Source organism: Coregonus clupeaformis, unplaced genomic scaffold (genome assembly GCF_020615455.1).
Source record: "Coregonus clupeaformis isolate EN_2021a unplaced genomic scaffold, ASM2061545v1 scaf0400, whole genome shotgun sequence".
Classification (NCBI taxonomy): domain Eukaryota; kingdom Metazoa; phylum Chordata; class Actinopteri; order Salmoniformes; family Salmonidae; genus Coregonus; species Coregonus clupeaformis.
The window spans coordinates 1-20,642 of NW_025533855.1; the positions used below are offsets into that span (position 1 = coordinate 1).

Consider the following 20,642-nt stretch of genomic DNA (forward strand, 5'->3'; position numbering starts at 1 on the left):
TTCCATTCAGCCCCAAGAGCATTAGTGAGGTCGGGCACTGATGTTGGACGTTTAGGCCGTCGGACTGCCAGATGGTGAAGTGTGATTCATCACTCCAGAGAACGCATTTCCACTGCTCCAGAGTCCAATGGCGGCAAGCTTTACCCCACTCCAGCCGACGCTCGGCATTGTGCATGATGATCTTATGCTGTTCGGACCATGGAAACCCATTTCATGAAGCTCCCGACGAACAGTTATTGTGCTGACATTGCTTCCAAAGGCAGTTTGGAACTCGGTGAGTGTTGCAAGCGAGGACAGACGATTTTTACATGCTACGTGATTCAGCACTCGGTGGTCCCGTTCTGTGAGCTTGTGTGGCCTACCACTTCGCCGCTGAGCCGTTGTTGCTCCTAGAAGTTTCCACTTCACAATAACAGCACTTACAGTTGACCGGGGCAGCTCTAGCAGGGCAGAAATGTGATTCTTCTGCCAATATTTGTCTATGGAGATTGCATGGCTGTGTGCTTGATTTTACACCTGTCAGCAATGGATGTAGCTGAAATAGCTGAATCCACTAATTTGAAGGGATGTCCACATACTTTTAGTGTATGTGGCATGGGTTAGGACACAGTAGGCTAAACTATATCCCAGGCTTCTTCTTAACTGGTGAACAAGAATATAAAGGCAAAAACATAATGGTAACCGCAGCCTACACTTTAACCCGTTAAAGTATGAACTACTTTCATTGAATGAACTACTTTCATTGAAGCAGATGGGGTACCTTATATAAACATGAATTTCCCAAGCATTTAGGCCTACTATCATGAGTCTATTTTTATTTTTTATTTTTTATTTCACCTTTACTTAACCAGGTAAGCCAGTTGAGAACAAGTTCTCATTTACAACTGCGACCTGGCCAAGATAAAGCAAAGCAGTGCGATAAAAACAACAACACAGAGTTACATATGGGGTAAAACAAAACATAAAGTCAAAAATACAGCAGAAAATATACATACAGTGTGTGCAAATGTAGCAAGTTATGGAGGTAAGGCAATAAATAGGCCATAGTGCAAAATAATAACAATTAGTATTAACACTGGAATGATAGATGTGCAAGAGATGATGTGCAAATAGAGATACTGGGGTGCAAATGAGCAAAATAAATAACAATATGGGGATGAGGTAGTTGGGCGGGCTAATTTCAGATGGGCTGTGTACAGGTGCAGTGATCTGTAAGGTGCTCTGACAACTGATGCTTAAAGTTAGTGAGGGAGATAAGAGTCTCCAGCTTCAGAGATTTTTGCAGTTCGTTCCAGTCATTGGCAGCAGAGAACTGGAAGGAATGGAGGCCAAAGGAGGTGTTGGCTTTGGGGATGACCAGTGAGATATACCTGCTGGAGCGCATACTACGGTTGGGTGTTGCTATGGTGACCAATGAGCTAAGATAAGGCGGGGATTTGCCTAGCAGTGATTTATAGATGGCCTGGAGCCAGTGGGTTTGGCGATGAATATGTAGTGAGGACCAGCCAACAAGATCATACAGGTCACAGTGGTGGGTAGTATATGGGGCTTTGGTGACAAAACGGATGGCACTGTGATAGACTACATCCAATTTGCTGACTAGAGTGTTGGAGGCTATTTTGTAAATGACATCGCCGAAGTCAAGGATCGGTAGGATAGTCCGTTTTACGAGGGCATGTTTGGCAGCATGAGTGAAGGAGGCTTTTTTGCGAAATAGGAAGCCGATTCTAGATTCTAGTCTGGAAGGAGAGTTTACAGTCTAACCAGACACCTAGGTATTTGTAGTTGTCCACATACTCTAGGTCAGACCCGTCGAGAGTAGTGATTCTAGTCGGGTGGGCGGGTGCCAGCAGCGTTCGATTGAAGAGCATGCATTTAGTTTTACTAGTGTTTAAGAGCAGTTGGAGGCTACGGAAGGAGTGTTGTATGGCGTTGAAGCTCGTTTGGAGGTTTGTTAATACAGTGTCCAATGAACGGCCAGATGTACAGTGAGGGAAAAAAGTATTTGATCCCATGCTGATTTTGTTTGTTTGCCCATTGACAAATAAATTATCAGTCTATAATTTTAATGGTAGGTTTATTTGAACAGTGAGAGACAGAATAACAACAAAAAAATCCAGAAAAATGCATGTCAAAAATGTTATAAATCGATTTGCATTTTAATGAGGGAAATAAGTATTTGACCTCCTCTCAATCAGAAAGATTTCTGGCTCCCAGGTGTCTTTTATACAGGTAACGAGCTGAGATTAGGAGCACACTCTTAAAGGGAGTGCTCCTAATCTCAGCTTGTTACCTGTATAAAAGACACCTGTCCACAGAAGCAATCAATCAATCAGATTCCAAACTCTCCACCATGGCCAAGACCAAAGAGCTCTCCAAGGATGTCAGGAACAAGATTGTAGACCTACACAAGGCTGGAATGGGCTACAAGACCATCGCCAAGCAGCTTGGTGAGAAGGTGACAACAGTTGGTGCGATTATTCGCAAATGGAAGAAACACAAAAGAACTGTCAATCTCCCTCGGACTGGGGCTCCATGCAAGAGCTCACCTCGTGGAGTTGCAATTATCATGAGAACGGTGAGGAATCAGCCCAGAACTACACGGGAGGATCTTGTCAATGATCTCAAGGCAGCTGGGACCATAGTCACCAAGAAAACAATTGGTAACACACTACGCTGTGAAGGACTTAAATCCTGCAGCGCCCGCAAGGTCCCCCTGCTCAAGAAAGCATATATACATGCCTGTCTGAAGTTTGCCAATGAACATCTGAATGATTCAGAGGAGAACTGGGTGAAAGTGTTGTGGTCAGATGAGAACAAAATGGAGCTCTTTGGCATCAACTCAACTCGCCGTGTTTGGAAGAGGAGGAATGCTGCCTATGACCCCAAGAACACCATCCCCACCGTCAAACATGGAGGTGGAAACATTATGCTTTGGGGGTGTTTTTCTGCTAAGGGGACAGGACAACTTCACCGCATCAAAGGGACGATGGACGGGGCCATGTACCGTCAAATCTTGGGTGAGAACCTCCTTCCCTCAGCCAGGGCATTGAAAATGGGTCGTGGATGGGTACTCCAGCATGACAATGACCCAAAACACATGGCCAAGGCAACAAAGGAGTGGCTCAATAAGAAGCACATTAAGGTCCTGGAGTGGCCTAGCCAGTCTCCAGACCTTAATCCCATAGAAAATCTGTGGAGGGAGCTGAAGGTTCGAGTTGCCAAACGTCAGCCTCGAAACCTTAATGACTTGAAGAAGATCTGCAAAGAGGAGTGGGACAAAATCCCTCCTGAGATGTGTGCAAACCTGGTGGCCAACTACAAGAAACGTCTGACCTCTGTGATTGCCAACAAGGGTTTTGCCACCAAGTACTAAGTCATGTTTTGCAGAGGGGTCAAATACTTATTTCCCTCATTAAAATGCAAATCAATGTATTACATTTTTGACATGCGTTTTTCTGGATTTTTTTGTTGTTATTCTGTCTCTCACTGTTCAAATAAACCTACCATTAAAAGTATAGACTGATCATTTCTTTGTCAGTGGGCAAACATACAAAATCAGCAGGGGATCAAATACTTTTTTCCCTCACTGTATACAAAATGGTGTCGTCTGCGTAGAGGTGGATCTGAGAGTCACCAGCAGCAAGAGCGACATCATTGATATACACAGAGAAAAGAGTTGGCCCAAGAATTGAACCCTGTGGCACCCCCATAGAGACTGCCATAGGTCCAGACAACAGGCCCTCCGATTTGACATATTGAACTCTATCTGAGAAGTAGTTGGTGAACCAGGCGAGGCAATCATTTGAGAAACCAAGGCTATTTAGTCTGCCAATAAGAATGCGGTGGTTGACAGAGTCGAAAGCCTTGGCCAGGTCGATGAAGACGGCTGCACACTACTGTCTATTAACGATCGCGGTTATAATATCGTTTAGGACCTTGAGCGTGTCTGAGGTGCACCCATGACCAGCTAGGAAACCGGATTGCATAGCAGAGAAGGTACGGTGTGATTCGAAATGGTCGGTGATCTGTTTGTTAACTTGGCTTTCAAAAACTTTCGAAAGGCAGGGCAGGATGGATATAGGTCTGTAACAGTTTGGATCTAGAGTGTCACCCCCTTTGAAGAGGGGGATGACCGCGGCAGCTTTCCAATCTCTGGGGATCTCGAGAGAGGTTGAACAGGCTAGTAAATAGGGGTTGCGACAATTTCGGCGGCTATTTTTAGAAAGAAAGGGTCCAGATTGTCTAGCCCAGATGATTTGTAGGGGTCCAGATTTTGCAGCTCTTTCAGAAATTCAGCTGTCTGAATTTGTGTGAAGGAGAAGCGGAGGAGGCATGGGCAAGTTGCAGCGGAGGGTGCAGAGCTGGTGGCCGGGGTAGGGGTAGCCAGGTGGAAAGCATGGCCAGCCGTAGTAAAATGCTTGTTGAAATTCTCGATTATTGTAGATTTATCGGTGGTGATAGTGTTTCCTAGCCTCAGTGCAGTGGGCAGCTGGGAGGAGGTGCTCTTATTCTCCATGGACTTTACAGTGTCCCAAAACATTTTGGAGTTAGTGCTACAGCATGCAAATTTCTGTTTGAAAAAGCTAGCCTTTGCTTTCCTAACTGCTTGTGTATATTGGTTCCTAACTTCCCTGAAAAGTTGCGTATCGCGGGGGCTATTCGATGCTAATGCAGTACGCCACAGGATGTTTTTGTGCTGGTCAAGGGCAGTCAAGTCTGAGGAGAACCAGGGGCTATATCTGTTCTTAGGTCTGAATTTTTTGAATGGGGCATGCTTATTTAAGATTGAGAGGAAAGCACTTTTAAAGAACAACCAGGCATCCTCTACTGACGGAATGAGATCGATATCCATCCAGGATACCTGGGCCAGGTCAATTAGGAAGGCCTGCTCGCTAAAGTGTTTTAGGGAGCGTTTGACAGTGATGAGGGGTGGTCGTTTGACCGCGGATCCGTTACGGACGCAGGCAATAAGGCAGTGATCGCTGAGATCCTGGTTGAAGAGAGCGGAGGTGTATTTAGAGAGTAAGTTAGTCAGGATGATATCTATGAGGGTGCCCATGTTTACGGATTTAGGGTTGTACCTGGTAGGTTCCTTGACAATTTGTGTGAGATTGAGGGCATCTAGTTTGGATTGTAGGATGGCCGGGGTGTTAAGCATATCCCAGTTTAGGTCACCAAGCAGTACGAACTCTGAGGATAGATGGGGGCAATCAATTCACATATGGTGTCCAGGGCACAGCTGGGGGGCTGAGGGGGTCTGTAGCAAGCGGCAATAGTGAGAGAATTATTTCTGGAAAGGTGGATTTTTAGAAGTAGGAGCTCAAACTGTTTGGGCACAGACCTGGATAGTCTGATAGAGCTCTGCAGGCTATCTCTACAGTAGATTGCAACTCCACCCCCTTTGGCAGTTCTATCTAGACGGAAAATGTTGTAGTTGGGGATGGAAATTTCTGAATTTTTGGTGGCCTTCCTAAGCCAGGATTCAGACACTGCTAGAACATCAGGGTTGGCGGAGTGTGCTATGAGCCACGGAGTGTGCTATTGGCCACAACCAATACAACATAATAATGTCGTGTTATATCGAGAGATAGTCCTGTAAAATAACTTCCCTGTTTACTTACTGCTATTTGTCTCCATCTGCTGTTGAAGAAGGTCACATATGGACTATTTCTTAGTGACAGCCCACTTAAGTGACATGCTCAGGCTTTCACGCCCCAGTCTGGCTGTAATGTGAGCGCCTGAGAGGCAATACGGATTTTGCTAAAACTGTCAGCCACGTCACCGCCAGAGGTCTGACCAACTTTTCCAGCCCTTTGCGGACAGTGGTGCAGACGAATCCCTATGCAGAATATCTAGAATGAACATTTATGAGCATTTGCAGTGATTTCCAAAGAACAAGAGGACATAACATTTGGGAACATTGAAGTTATTTGGACTTTTTTGTTGTTGTTGAGGAGTTTCATTTTACATACGTTATTGTTTTGACTTCGCCTGAAGACTACTTGGAGGCCTCATTCTTACAGATTTTTACCGATATTTCGGCTCTTTCTTTTTGGAATACCAAAACAACACTATGAATATCTTCCGTCTAGCCGGTGACGTGTCCCATCTCGTTGCTATCATCATTCTAGTTATGAAGATATGGAGGTCCAAATCCTGTGCTGGTATGTTGACAGTGGTACTATTTGATTTATTAACTGTTAATGATTTATTGACTTGCTCATGCATATGCCTAATATCGGTTTAACAAACTTGGGGACACATTGCCTGACGACACACTGAATTTTTCTGCTGCTCTATGTTCGCTACATAGGCCTACTTCATTGCGGAAAATAAACTAACGTCCGTGGTAGCCAGGCAAGGTGACACAGTGAATAAGAAATGCATCTGTCCATCTCAGTTGTGAAGTTGACCTCACACTCCTAGTACTGGTCTGCAACGCTCACAGCAGTGCATTTGTTACTTTGTTGCAACAATGTAACAACGCGCCTCGATTATAATAGGTTACAATACATTTCAATATTTTGTGGTCAGAGAGTAAATCATTTTGACTTGTCCACTTCGACGCACAAGAATGTTACGTGGCAAAGAGTTCAGTCTAGCCTAATTTGCTTTGGGAGTCGCACCGTGGCCTGTTTTCTACCTCAGCTAACCGCATTGATCATGTTTTGCCATCCTCAGGTCATGAAATGAAATTGTTGTGTATATGTGTACATAAGCGAGATTAATGACTGTTGTGTGTTTCTGCAGGTATTTCTGGGAGGTCTCAGGTGCTTTTTGCATTAGTCTTCACTACAAGATACCTGGACCTGTTCACTAGCTTCATCTCCATCTACAACACAGTTATGAAGGTGAGGTAGCAGATAGTATCCTACAAAGAAGCCAATCAATCAATGATTTGTGTTCTAACCTAAACTCCTTCCCACTGTCTTGTGTGCTCAGGTGGTGTTCCTGGCTTTGGCATATGCCACTGTGTACCTGATCTACATGCGCTTCAGGAGCACCTACGACTCAGAGAGTGACTCATTCCGTGTTGAGTTCCTGCTTGTGCCCGTGGCTGGGCTTTCCTTCCTGGAAAACTATGCATTTGCCCCACTGGAGGTAAATGTTCCAGGTTCAATACATACTGTAGATATTGAAGATACAGGTAACTGCCTAAATAAAGGAAACACCAACATAAAGTGTCTTAATAGGGCATTGGGCCACCACAAGCCGCCAGAACAGCTTCAATGCATATATTATTATTATTATTATGATAAATAGATAATGGCATAGATTCTACAAGTGTCTGGAACTTTATTGGAGGGATGCGACGCCATTCTTCCACAAGGAATTCTGTCATTTGTGTTCTGTTGATGGTGGTGGAAAATGCATCTCAGGCGCCGCTCCAGAATCTCCCATAAATGTTCAATTGGGTTGAGACCTGGTGACTGACACACACACACACCCTTTAAACCCCCTTTGTGACCCCTCTTTCCAAGTCATTGTGAGCTCTTCTAACCATGGTGGCCAAAATAATGGGCAACTGGGCATTTTTATACATGACCCTAAGAATGATGGGATGGTTTAATAGCACCAGCTTTCAATATACTTTGTATCCCTCATTTACTCAAGCATTTCCTTTATTTTGTTTGTTACCTATAGATTATAATGAGCGATTCTATCACATCATGGTATAGATAGACAATGTAAGTGAGGGGCAACTAAAACCCCAAATATTTGCTTTTGGGGAATATTGGCCTAGAAGTCTCAACTTGACTGGTAGAGGGTCCCTTGATGTGTTTGTGCATGTGCATGTCAGACCTCATACTTGATTGAATGCATATCTTTGGTGCACAGATCCTGTGGACCTTCTCCATCTACTTGGAGTCAGTGGCCATCTTGCCCCAGCTCTTCATGATCACCAAGACCGGTGAGGCAGAGTCCATCACCACCCACTACCTGTTCTTCCTGGGTCTCTACCGAGCCCTGTACCTGGCCAACTGGGTGTGGCGCTACCACACAGAGGGCTTCTTTGACCAGATTGCTGTGGTGTCCGGTGTGGTGCAGACTATCTTCTACTGTGACTTCTTCTACCTTTACGTTACCAGGGGTATGTATGAGCCAGGGAGTGATTTTGACTTTGTCTTATATTTCTAGTACATATTTCATCCCCTTTACCTTTCCCTCTTTCCCTTTGTCCCTCTCCAGTGCTCAGAGGAAGTGGAAAGATGTCCCTGCCCATGCCCGTCTAAAGAGAGTCAGTGCTGTTTTAAACAACACTTGAGCAGTTCAGTAACTGAAAGCACCTCTGCCCTCCAATTATACTTCGTAATGGACTAGTCAGCAGTGTCACAGTACCCCCTGTATACCTTGGGGGGGTATATACCCAGAGGGCAACCGTCGTGTTGTTGGTACCTGGTGTGTTTGTTGTTTAGCCTTAGTGAATGTGTGCTTTTCCCTAAAATGACCAAATAACTTTGTCCTATGTTTTTGTGCATGTGTGTGTGGAACTGAATGTTAATGGGAATTGAGTAAATTGAATACTGTGGGAATTTTATTTTATTATACTTGCCTTATTTTCTTTCATAGAAGCAGATATTGTCCCGCTTGAAGTAGTCCAATGCAGTTTGTGCCTTCATTTTCCTTTTCTAGTAAATGGCATATTTTGAATGTCTTATTACATCAAATATTGTCAAAACATTGTATATCTGTGAGATATTTTTTCTGCTTTCCTGTCATTTCACAATTTCTACATATAACAGTGACCAACCTTCAAGGCTTACATTGTTTCACCTAGCAGTGTATTGGGAGTCTTGTATTTAGGCTGCTATGGGTGACATGTGGCATCCTTGTCAAGAGTTATGCTATGTTCTTCCCTTTATGAAAATAAGTCCATGGAGATGCCATACAGAACGCACTGTCATGTATGTAACTCTTATGTCTGTCCACTTCTTGACTGAACCAAGGTTCTTCTGAAATACTTTGTATTCTGTACTTTGATTTTACCAGTATTTTCCATTCCTTTAATATTCATGCATTTTATTAAGCAAAACGAATACACATTTTTGTGATGTCACAATTCATACCAAATATATTTTGTATTTGATGAGACATCAACAGTTATTTCACACTAACTAGAGTTAATTCATATCTCAACATTTATTGAGTAAATTTTTGGACCAGGATTACATTGGCAAAAGCAGATTAATGCTTCAACAAAATGGAAAGGTACTTACACTAAGTATCTTCATACTATGAACTAGATTTGTATATGTGTGCCAAACCTTTACAACTCTGGTGCCCATGTTGTAATTATCAACATTTTAATACCAAGAACCTTCATCATTTGTAAATCAGGTCAATAAAAGGCATCTTTACTGGTTCATCAGGTTCTTCGTGTTGATTACTTAAAATTTTGTTTCATCACACCAGGATGTTTACTCCTTCTGCATACTCACACTAGCGATCCACACCATTCAAAACCACACACACAAGTGATTCACACCACTCAAAATTCACAACATTAAAAAAATTCACAGCACTCTTTACTTTTCGATTGAGTATTCAATAATGGATGCCTGTTTACTCTCGTGGCACTATGACAACCTGGACAAATAGCATCACTTCCTCAAATGTCAGGGCTGGGTCTTCTATTAAGGATGATGGTTCAGTTCCATTACAGTGGTATTACACTGCATTTGCATTCTATCAACTCTTATTTAACTTTCTGTTCATTTACCTCCATGTGTTAGTGCATTAATAGCTTAATCAACTATGACTGACAATGGAAGAAAGTGCATCTGCGCTCTTTAGCAAGCCTGCCTTATGAAGTCATTGTGATGATTTTTCAAAGAACACAGTTGAATGATAAATAAGTGTGTAAAACTAATTTGCACTTCAGAGACAGAAAAAAGATACTTTGATTATTTAAGACCCTCATCTTCTACCTGATAATCCAGCACCATACAGTGAATAATAGTGGATATTAAAAGTCCCGTCAGTGTAGGAGGGTTTTGCGGTGTTTGTAAAGCACTTTACTTCCCTCTCTCACAGCTCCTCCCACCACTTTGGCAGCTGATGTGATTGACAGCGGTGTGGTAGCCAAAGCTGCTGCCCTCTCTATCGCCTTAACCTTTTTCACTGCTTTCCCTTTCCCTTTGCTTGTTACTCCAGCCCCCTCTGCCGCCCCCTTCCCCAGAGCAGACACCAGCTCACACCAGAACAACTTCTCTGCCTTCTTTCTGGCTGCCTCGTCCTCTCTTCTCCTCTCCTCCTCTTCCCTCCTTCTCATTCGCTCTGCCTCCGGTCCCTGCGGCTCTGGCCTTGTCTTCACCCCATCCTCCTCCTGCGTCAATGGAGCCATCCTTCTTTCTCCCAGAATGCCCTCCTGCACTTCTCTGATGGCTCTCTCTGCTTCCTGGTACATCTCGTTGGTGTAGCAGCCCCCTCCGTTCTCTGTCACCATCTTATCTATCTTCTCCAGGAGCTCTGTGACCTGAGTGCAGTCTGTTATCTTGTTGCTATTGTTAAAGACATGATAGCCCCCCTGACATCTACTCACAAACTCCTGGAGCTCCTGGCTCTCCTTCAGGAAGTCTTCCATGCTTTTCCCCTGAAGCTGGTCACCCCAGGTGAACAGTACTACTGTGTATCTGAGGGCTCCTGGTCCGAAGGTGGCCTTGACCCACTCCAGGGCATCCCGCTCCTCCTGAGTGAACCTGCCAGGCTGAAGGGTCACCAGGAAGGAGTGGGGGCCAGGGGCAGACAGCACCACACAGCGGCCTGCCTCAGCTGTCACCTCCTGAGGGGAGAGGCGTGTGTCGAAGAACCCTGGGGTGTCGACCACAGTGAGGTTCCTCCCAGCCACAGCTCCACTCTGTCTGTCACACTGACCAGTTATGGAACATGAAGAGATGTCCACCCGAAATGCCTGCCTCCCTAGGATGGTGTTCCCAGAGGAGCTTCTCCCTGCACCTGTCTTCCCCACCAGTACCATCCTCAGCTCCCCACTGTCCAGCTCCGGTGATGCTTCACGTGCTGTGACACAAATTACAGTAATTTATACTGACCTAACCAATCTAAATGTGTAACCTACCTTGAAATTACTGTCTGACATAGGCCTACGGTGTTCCTATTATCACCCATATAATATGTAGGCCTATTATATTTATAATGGTTGGGGGCTGGAAAATATAGTTAGCCTACATTACAGATTTCTGAGTGCTGCTGTTCATTTTCGGTGGCTGCTGTAAAAAATGCTATACAAATGCCATCTTTTTTGATGGAATGGAAAATCTACCCGCTAGCATCAACGACAGTAGGCTATTATTGTTTCAATAGTCTCTCACCCAGACTCGAGGCAGCACATTCCAGTGACGCCATCTCCACTGTCCCACATGAGTTAGCCATGGCGAACACGGCTGCAACTATGGATTATCCGTGGAATACCTAATATGCACTGAAATAATTGGGTCCTGTCTTCGGCTGCGTTACTTGCGTATATTACCAGCGCTTCGTCATTCTTATGATAGTCTTTTTTATTGAGAAATTAAATATATTTGTATCCATGTCCTTTTTCTTTTCAACCCGTTTACATGATGCGGCACCTGCGATGCGATGCTGCAGAGTCAGACCATGATGTCATTGTGATAATGCGCACACGCGACCAGACAGTCTGCCCTGAATGACTAGCGCTGTAAGCCTACCTGTGATCAGTTATTCAATCCTATACTGTCAACTTGCCATTCATGCTTACGTTTTGTTATTCGCATATAGGGAGAATTCGGAAAAAAGGGTGGGACGTCATATAAACTGGGACAGCTTTGTCCTGATGTGTTTATTTCTAAATCAAAACTATTGATACTAAGCACTTGCAGAGAAACCAAATTATCAAAATCACATCACTTAATTGGTGTGACGTCACAGAGGGCGGCAGAGCAAGCTTTAAACAGGAAGCTCACCCTGCAAAGCACACATAAGATCAGTGACATATATTTTTTTCTGTTTTGATGTTAAGATTGTCATAAATAATGCACTGTGCCAAATAGTACTGCGCAGGTTGACTCCAGTGGAGGCTGCTGAGGGGAGGACGGCTCATAATAATGGCTGGAATGGAGCAAATAGAATGGCATCAAACACATAGAAACCATGTGTTATTCCACTCTAGCCATTACCACGAGCCCGCCCTCGCCAATTAAGGTGCCACCAACCTCCTGTGGTTTACTCATAACCCGCAGTCCCCAAGGTTATATCCGTAGGTGGGTTTAGGCTCATTAAATATTGTGTGGATGAAGGGCGGGTGGGTGGCGGGCGGTTTGAATAAAGAGAAAATATCTTTAAAAATCCATAAATGTATCATTATTTTGCTATCTATAGGCTACATTGAGGTTAGTGCGTAACCCTAAACTTTAGGGCCTAACAGTACACGCATCAAATAGCCTACACGCCAATTGCCAAATGCTTTTGGGAACAGGCAGAAAATGTTAAAGTAGATCCATGGAGGCAAAAAGGACAATGTCAGAGTTTAATTCAATAAAAGAAAAGCTGTGAAATGGAGAGTTGAAAATAAAGAGAAGGCAGGGACAGAAAAGTAACCTTTTGGAAAGATTTGGTGAAGTGGTAAAAGAGGATGATAGCAGTGCCAGCTATGTTATGTGTGATGATTATGAGGCACTATACAATTGAGACAGTCACAAGATGGGGACTTCAAATAGGCCTATGGCACTTCAGGGGAACTGTAGCCTACCTCAGAACAGCCTCAATTAATCGGGGCATGGACTCTACAAGGTGTTGAAAGCAATCCACAAGGATGCTGGCCCATGTTGACTCCAATGCTTCCCACAGTTGTGTTAAGTTGGCTGGATGTCCTTTGGGTGGTGGACCATTCTTGATACACATGGGAAACTGCTGAGCGTTAAAAACCAGCAGGGTTGCGGTTCTTGACACAAACCGGTGCACTTGGCACCTACTACCATACCTAGTTCAAAGGCTCTTACATTTTTTTGTCTTGCCTATTCCCCTCTGAATGGCACACATACACAATTCATGTCTCAAGGCTTAAAAATCCTTCTTTAACCTGCCTCCTCCCCTTCATCTACACTGATTGAAGTGGATTTAACAAGTGACATCAATAAGGGATCATAGCTTTCACTTGGTCAGTATGTCATGGAAAGCGCAGGTGTTCTTAATGTTTTGTGTAATCAGTGTATAGTCCGGCGGTTGTGGAGGGGTTTATATTAGCAATTGCGGGCGGGTGCGGGTGAACAAACAACTGACCCGCACACCACTAGTGCATACTATGTACTGGTGCCTCAATACATAAACAGTTGCTAATAGTATGTTTAAAATGTTGTAATTCAGTCATTTTTGTCCCACTTTACCAACCATAAATCAAATAATATTTGTCACATGCGGCGAATACAACAGGTGTATACCGTACCGTGAAACGCTTACTTACAAGCCCTTAACCAACAATGCAGTTCAAGAAATAGAGTTAAGAAAATATTTACAAAATAAACTAAAGTAAAAAAAATATATAAAAACATATTAATTTTGTTTTCTCACAATAACGAGGCTATATACAGGTGGTTGTAACAATGACGCTGTGAGAGAAGCAGGTGCAGGTGAAACGTAAAAAAAGAAAAACATGAAAGGAAACAGCGTGACAGTGACCATATAGCATGAACACAGGAACAATACCTACTGAGGAATAAACTTAAGGGAGGGACATATAAAGGGGAGGAAATGAAGGTAATTGAGTCCAGGTGTGAATCATAATGATCTACAGGTGCACGTAGTGATGGGGGACAGCATCAGCTAGGGGACCAGGAAACACCGGCCTGAGAAGGGAGACATGAAAAGAGGGTGAGATACAATAGTGACTGGGCAGCTGTAACCTATACGTCACCTCGTTGACCCTCGGGAGAACCTTGAATGGTCCCACAAATCGGGGGCTCAGTTTCTTGCAGGTTCCTGGTAGAAAGCCAGACGCGATCCCCAGGGTGGAACACAGGGGTCTCACTGCGGTGGCGGTCTGCCTGTTCCTTTTGACGATGGATGGCGCACTGGAGTCTCACGTGAGCGTTGCTCCACACTTCTGCGCACCGGAACCACTCATCAACCACGGAGCTAGGGCCGGCTGAAAAGCCACAACACACTGGATGGGGGTCAACCCAGTGGAGGAGTGATGTAGCGGATTGCTGAATGGGCTGATGTGCTGGCTCGCTGGGTCGACTGGTTATAGAGTATCCTCTGCTGGATGAAGGCAATGCCTCCTGGGTATGTTCGAGACGTTGCACACTGCAAAGAACCTCCTCCATAGCCGATCCCAGTTGTGCCAGCTGGTCATGGTGTTGACGTAGAAGATAACCGTGTTCATCGACCGTCTGATAGATATTCCCATGGAAGGAATCGTACCCACTCACCCTGCCGGTCCTGAGAGTGACTCCTCAGGAACCTCCCCAGCTCCTGGTTCATCCTCTCCCCCTGCCCGTTGGCCTGAGGCCGGTACCTGGAAGTGAGGCTGACCGTGACCCCGAGCTTCTCCATGAAGGCCCTCCATACTCGTGATGTGAATTGGGGGCCACGATCGGAGACGATGTCCTACGGAAGGCCATAATGCCGGAAGACCTGCTGGAAGAGTGCCTCAGCGACCTGGAGAGCAGTGGGGAGACCAGGAAGAGGCATTAAATGACAGGACTTAGAAAATCTATCCACTAGCACCAAAATGGTGGTGAAACCGTCAGAGGGGAGATCGGTTACAAAGTCAATGGATAGATGTGACCAGGGTTGCTGAGGCATGGGAAGCGGCAGGAGCTTCCCTGCTGGAGTGTTCTGGTGGGACTTGGTTTGGACACATACGGAACAGGAGTTGACATAGCGAATTACGTCCTGCGCTAAGGTGGGCCACCAGTATTTCCCAGAGATGGATTGGGTAGTGCGAGAAATACCTGGATGTTCAACAACGACAGCTGTGTGCGCCCAGGTGAGCAGCCGGTCCCTTATCTCTGTGGGAATTCAAATGTGCTCGGGAGGACAATTAGTTGGTGCGGGCTCCCTCTCCAGAGCCTGGTGGATGTCCGCATCTACGTCCCAGACCACAGGCGCTACGACTCGGGAGGATGGAATTATGGGCACATTCTGGACAGGACCCTCCCCCGAATCGTAGAGACGGGACAGAGCATCGGCCTTGGTGTTCTAAGAACCTGGGCGATAGGTCAGTGTGAAGTCAAACCTTGTGAAGAAAAGGGCCCACCTTGCTTTGCCGCGGATTCAGCCTCCTCGCTGTCTGTATAAACTCCTGGCTCCAATGGTCGGTGAAAATGACGAATGGTTCCTTGGCACCCTCCAGCCAGTGTCTCCACTCCTCTAATGCCAACTTCACTGCCAGGTGCTCACAATCACCAACGATGTAATTCCTCTCTGCAGGGGACAGTTTCTTAGAGTAAAACGCACACAGGTACAACTTCTGTGGGTTACCCTGTCGTTGAGACAGAACTGCCCCCACGCCTACCTCTGAAGTGTCCACCTCCACCACAAAGTATGTTGTGGGATCTGGGTGTTTGAGCACTGGGGTGGAGGTGAAACGGCCTTTGAATAGACAGAAGGCCTCGTCGGCTGCTGGGCTCCACACCATCCTACGGGGCCCTCCTTTAAGGAGAGAAGTAGGTGAGAGGAGCGGCGACAGAGCTGAAGTTCCTGATGAAGTGGCGGTAGAAGTTGGCAAACCCCAAAAACCGTTGTAACCCCTTTATGGTGGTTGGAACTGGCCATGACCTGACTGAATCTACCTTCTTGTCGTCCATCCTCACACCCTGAGGGCTGATTTGGTAGCCTAAGAAGGAGACCGTCCTCTGGTGAAATTGGCACTTCTCAGCCTTGACGAACAGGTGGTTGGCGAGGAGGCGTTCCAGGACTGCTCGAACGTGAATGATGTGATCCTTCAGGGTAGCCGAGTAGATCAGGATGTCATCAATATACACGGCCACCTGGCGGCCTCGTTAACGAATGCCTGGAACACTGACGGAGCATTGGCTAAGCCATTTGGCATCACCAGATATCGTGCTAAATGCAGTCTTCCACTCATCCTCCTCCCGGATGTGGATGAGATTGTATGCACTCCACAGGTCTAGTTTGGTAAAGAACCGGGCCCCGCGGAGCTGCTCGATGGCACCAATGAGAGAGGGTACCAATACTTTGTGGTGATTTTGTTGAGTCCTCTGTAGTCAATGCAGGGACGTAATCCTCCATCCTTCTTGGCCACGAAGAAGAAACCAGCCGACGCAGGGGAAGTGAACGTGCGGATGAAACCTTATTGGAGCGCCTCTTGGATGTAATCCTCCATGGCCTGGGTCTCAGCCACTGACAGAGGGTAGATACGTCTGCGCGGAGGCGCAGAACCTAAAAGCAGGTCGATGGCACAGTCCAAGGGGTGAGGAGGAGGAAGACAGGTGGCGCGGGTCTTGGAGAATACCTCCCGCAGGTCCTGGTATACCTCCGGGATGTTGGGCTAAAGGGCAACCACAGGACACTCAACCAACGTGGAACCACAGGGGACAGGGAAGCAGGTCCTCCGGCATTCAGGTGACCAGTCTGTAATTCGCATTCTCGACCATGAGATGGTAGGGTTGTGGCGTTGAAGCCAAGGGAGGCCGAGGATGATCTTGTGGACTGGTGCACTGGTAATGAAGGGAATGTTCTCCTAATGAATGGACTCCATGGTGAGGGTGAGTGGTTGAGTGATGTGGGTGAAAGTTCCGGATTCCAAAGGCCGACTATCCAGGGCTTGAAACCGGAAAAGGAGAGGAGAGCGGGTATGAGTTGATGTTAAGAAAGGAGGCAAGGGTCTGGTCAATAAAGTTCCCTGTGGCACCGGAATCCACTAATGCTGTAGACACCAAAAAGAGCCTAGTAGACAGTGATGAAAATGGGATACTCACTCCTGCCCTAGGGGGTGGAAGATCACGTGACCATCCCTCTGCTCTTGTGGATCCCGGATTCGGACATGCCGGACACCTCTGGAGCTTGTGCCCTCCTTGTCCACAGCACAGACAGAGCCCCAGCTGTGTCCGTCTGCGGCGCTCTGCCGCGGGGAGACGAGTGACCCCTACCTCCATGGGTTCAGACTCTGTTCTCGAGTGTTCACTGAGGGAGGGAGAGAAGCGATGAGAGTACTGGCGCTCCCGAAGTAGGTTATCCAGATGGATGGCCATCGCAATGAGTGCATCCAAGGTGAGGTTGTCGTCTCGACAGGCCACTTCCGTCTGGACCTCTTCACACAAACCTCTTCTAAATAGCGTACGAATCGCCGGCTCATTCCATCCACTGGATGCTGCTACTGTCCGAAAGGTGAACGAGTACTCAGCAGCCGTCTGGTTCCCCTGCCGTAATTGCAGTAGCCTCTCACCTCCCTCTCTGCCCTCCGGGGGATGATAAAAAATACATTTAAACAGAGTCATGAACCCCTCATAAGAATCAAGCTCCTCCTCTCCTCTCTCCCAGACGGCCGTAGCCCATTCCAACGCTCACCCAGTCAGCAGAGAAATCACCGTGGCAATCTTGGACCTCTCGGTGGTGGGAGCTCGCCTCTGATGCGTAAAATAGAGGGAGCACTGAAGTAGGAAGCCAAAGCATTTGGATGGTGTACCGTCATATTTATCCGGGAGGGATAAATGGGCATCGCTGACCTGAGCGGATTGCTGAATGGGCTGATGTGCTGGCTCGCTGGGTCGACTGGTTATAGAGTATCCTCTGCTGGATGAAGGCAATGCCTCCTGGGTATGTTCGAGACGTTGCACACTGCAAAGAACCTCCTCCATAGCCGATCCCAGTTGTGCCAGCTGGTCATGGTGTTGACGTAGAAGATAACCGTGTTCATCGACCGTCTGATAGATATTCTAATTTCCTGCTGCTTCCATGGTTTGAGTTGGTATTCTGTAACAATGACGCTGTGAGTCGAGAAGCAGGTGCAACGTTTAATAAAACAACAAACATGAACCGTGACAGTGGCGATATAGCATGAACACAGGAACAATACAGACTGAGGAATAAACGTAAGGGAGGGACATATACAGTGGGGGAAAAAGTATTTAGTCAGCCACCAATTGTGCAAGTTCTCCCACTTAAAAAGATGAGAGAGGCCTGTAATTTTCATCATAGGTACACGTCAACTATGACAGGCAAATTGAGAATTTTTTTCTCCAGAAAATCACATTGTAGGATTTTTTATGAATTTATTTGCAAATTATGGTGGAAAATAAGTATTTGGTCACCTACAAACAAGCAAGATTTCTGGCTCTCACAGACCTGTACCTTCTTATTTAAGAGGCTCCTCTGTCCTCCACTCGTTACCTGTATTAATGGCACCTGTTTGAACTTGTTATCAGTATAAAAGACACCTGTCCACAACCTCAAACAGTCACACTCCAAACTCCACTATGGCCAAGACCAAAGAGCTGTCAAAGGACACCAGAAACAAAATTGTAGACCTGCACCAGGCTGGGAAGACTGAATCTGCAATAGGTAAGCAGCTTGGTTTGAAGAAATCAACTGTGGGAGCAATTATTAGGAAATGGAAGACATACAAGACCACTGATAATCTCCCTCGATCTGGGGCTCCACGCAAGATCTCACCCCGTGGGGTCAAAATGATCACAAGAACGGTGAGCAAAAATCGGGGGGACCTAGTGAATGACCTGCAGAGAGCTGGGACCAAAGTAACAAAGCCTACCATCAGTAACACACTACGCCGCCAGGGACTCAAATCCTGCAGTGCCAGACGTGTCCTCCTGCTTAAGCCAGTACATGTCCAGGCCCGTCTGAAGTTTGCTAGAGTGCATTTGGATGATCCAGAAGAGGATTGGGAGAATGTCATATGGTCAGATGAAACCAAAATATAACTTTTTGGTAAAAACTCAACTCGTCGTGTTTGGAGGACAAAGAATGCTAAGTTGCATCCAAAGAACACCATACCTACTGTGAAGCATGGGGGTGGAAACATCATGCTTTGGGGCTGTTTTTCTGCAAAGGGACCAGGACGACTGATCCGTGTAAAGGAAAGAATGAATGGGGCCATGTATCGTGAGATTTTGAGTGAAAACCTCCTTCCATCAGTAAGGGCATTGAAGATGAAACGTGGCTGGGTCTTTCAGCATGACAATGATCCCAAACACACCGCCCGGGCAACGAAGGAGTGGCTTCGTAAGAAGCATTTCAAGGTCCTGGAGTGGCCTAGCCAGTCTCCAGATCTCAACCCCATAGAAAATCTTTGGAGGGAGTTGAAAGTCTGTGTTGCCCAGCGACAGCCCCAAAACATCACTGCTCTAGAGGAGATCTGCATGGAGGAATGGGCCAAAATACCAGCAACAGTGTGTGAAAACCTTGTGAAGACTTACAGAAAACGTTTGACCTGTGTCATTGCCAACAAAGGGTATATAACAAAGTATTGAGAAACTTTTGTTATTGACCAAATACTTATTTTCCACCATAATTTGCAAATAAATTCATTAAAAGTCTTACAATGTGATTTTCTGGATTTTGTTTCTCATTTTGTCTGTCATAGTTGACGTGTACCTATGATGAAAATTACAGGCCTCTCTCATCTTTTTAAGTGGGAGAACTTGCACAATTGGTGGCTGACTAAACACTTTTTTTCCCCACTGTAAAGGGGAGATAATGAGGAAGGTAATGGAGTCCAGGTGTGAATCATAATGCTCTGCAGGTGCGCGTAATGATGGATGCCAGGTGTGCATAATGATGAATCCCAGGACCGGTGGTTAGTATTCCGGCCGGAGGGGAGGAGCAGGAGTAGATGTGACAGGGGTACCGGTACTGAGTCAATGTGCGGGGGTACAGGTTAGTTGAGGTAATTTGTACATGTAGGTAGGGGTAAAGTAACTATGCATAGATAATAAACAGCGAGTAGCAGCAGTGTAAAAACCAAGGGGGGGGGTCAATGTAAATAGTCCGGATGCCCATCTAAAGTAGGACAGCATGGAGTAGCTAAAGTGGGACAGTCTTAAAGGCTTTTCCAATGGACGAAAGAGATCCAGTTTACATTAGGGACCCCCTGTACTTAGGTTAGGCAGGGCTCTGGTTCTTCTAGTACTATATCCTGTTAATTATGTCTTGTAGTACTGTTATTTGAGTGAATTCAGAAAAAGTGGGAAATGTTTTGCATTTCGACTTCTGTAAACTCTTCAGACATCTATCCAACATATTAGCTTAATACATGATACATTTCTGAAATCCTCAGATGTTTCCTAATCATGCAAAGTTTTATTGAATTGTCATTGGGGTACAATTAGGACTATAATAATGGTGTCGCAGTTTATCTAACCTGCTGTCCCAATTGTTTTGTTTTGACAAATGTGTGTGTCATACCTCCTGTGAATATGATATCAACATTAGTTTTTTTGTGTGATTAGGAAACATCTTGAGGATTTTAGACATGTATCATGTGTTGGATAGATGCCGAAAGAGGTTACAGGAGACAAAATGTGTTCCACTTATTCTGAATTCACCCACTACTACTTTTCCTGTGTTTTATATACATATATAGGTACACCACCCGTTCACGAAAATGTATCGCTCCTACAGACAGCGAGTAAAGTGGCCGTGGCTTGCTATATAAAGCAGGCAGACAGGCATCGAGGCATTCA

The 20,642-nt window shown here is 45.8% G+C and overlaps 2 protein-coding genes across 2 annotated transcripts; one reads left to right on the plus strand and one right to left on the minus strand.

Moving 5' to 3' along the window:
• Window positions 1-5,746: 5,746 nt before the first annotated feature.
• On the plus strand, window positions 5,747-9,368 carry LOC121550945 (ER lumen protein-retaining receptor 3). The gene is made up of 5 exons (XM_041863401.2): window positions 5,747-6,167; window positions 6,754-6,854; window positions 6,946-7,104; window positions 7,843-8,095; window positions 8,194-9,368. The coding sequence occupies exons 1-5, from the start codon at window positions 6,077-6,079 to the stop codon at window positions 8,235-8,237; spliced, it is 648 nt and encodes a 215-aa protein (XP_041719335.1). The 5' UTR covers window positions 5,747-6,076; the 3' UTR covers window positions 8,238-9,368.
• LOC121550944 (GTPase IMAP family member 7-like) lies at window positions 8,732-11,638 on the minus strand. Its single transcript, XM_041863400.2, has 2 exons — window positions 11,334-11,638; window positions 8,732-11,022 (listed from the first exon to the last, which is right to left on the minus strand). Exons 1-2 carry the CDS (start codon window positions 11,392-11,394, stop codon window positions 9,983-9,985), a joined length of 1,101 nt encoding a protein of 366 aa, XP_041719334.2. The 5' UTR covers window positions 11,395-11,638; the 3' UTR covers window positions 8,732-9,982.
• Between the last annotated feature and the right edge of the window lie 9,004 nt (window positions 11,639-20,642).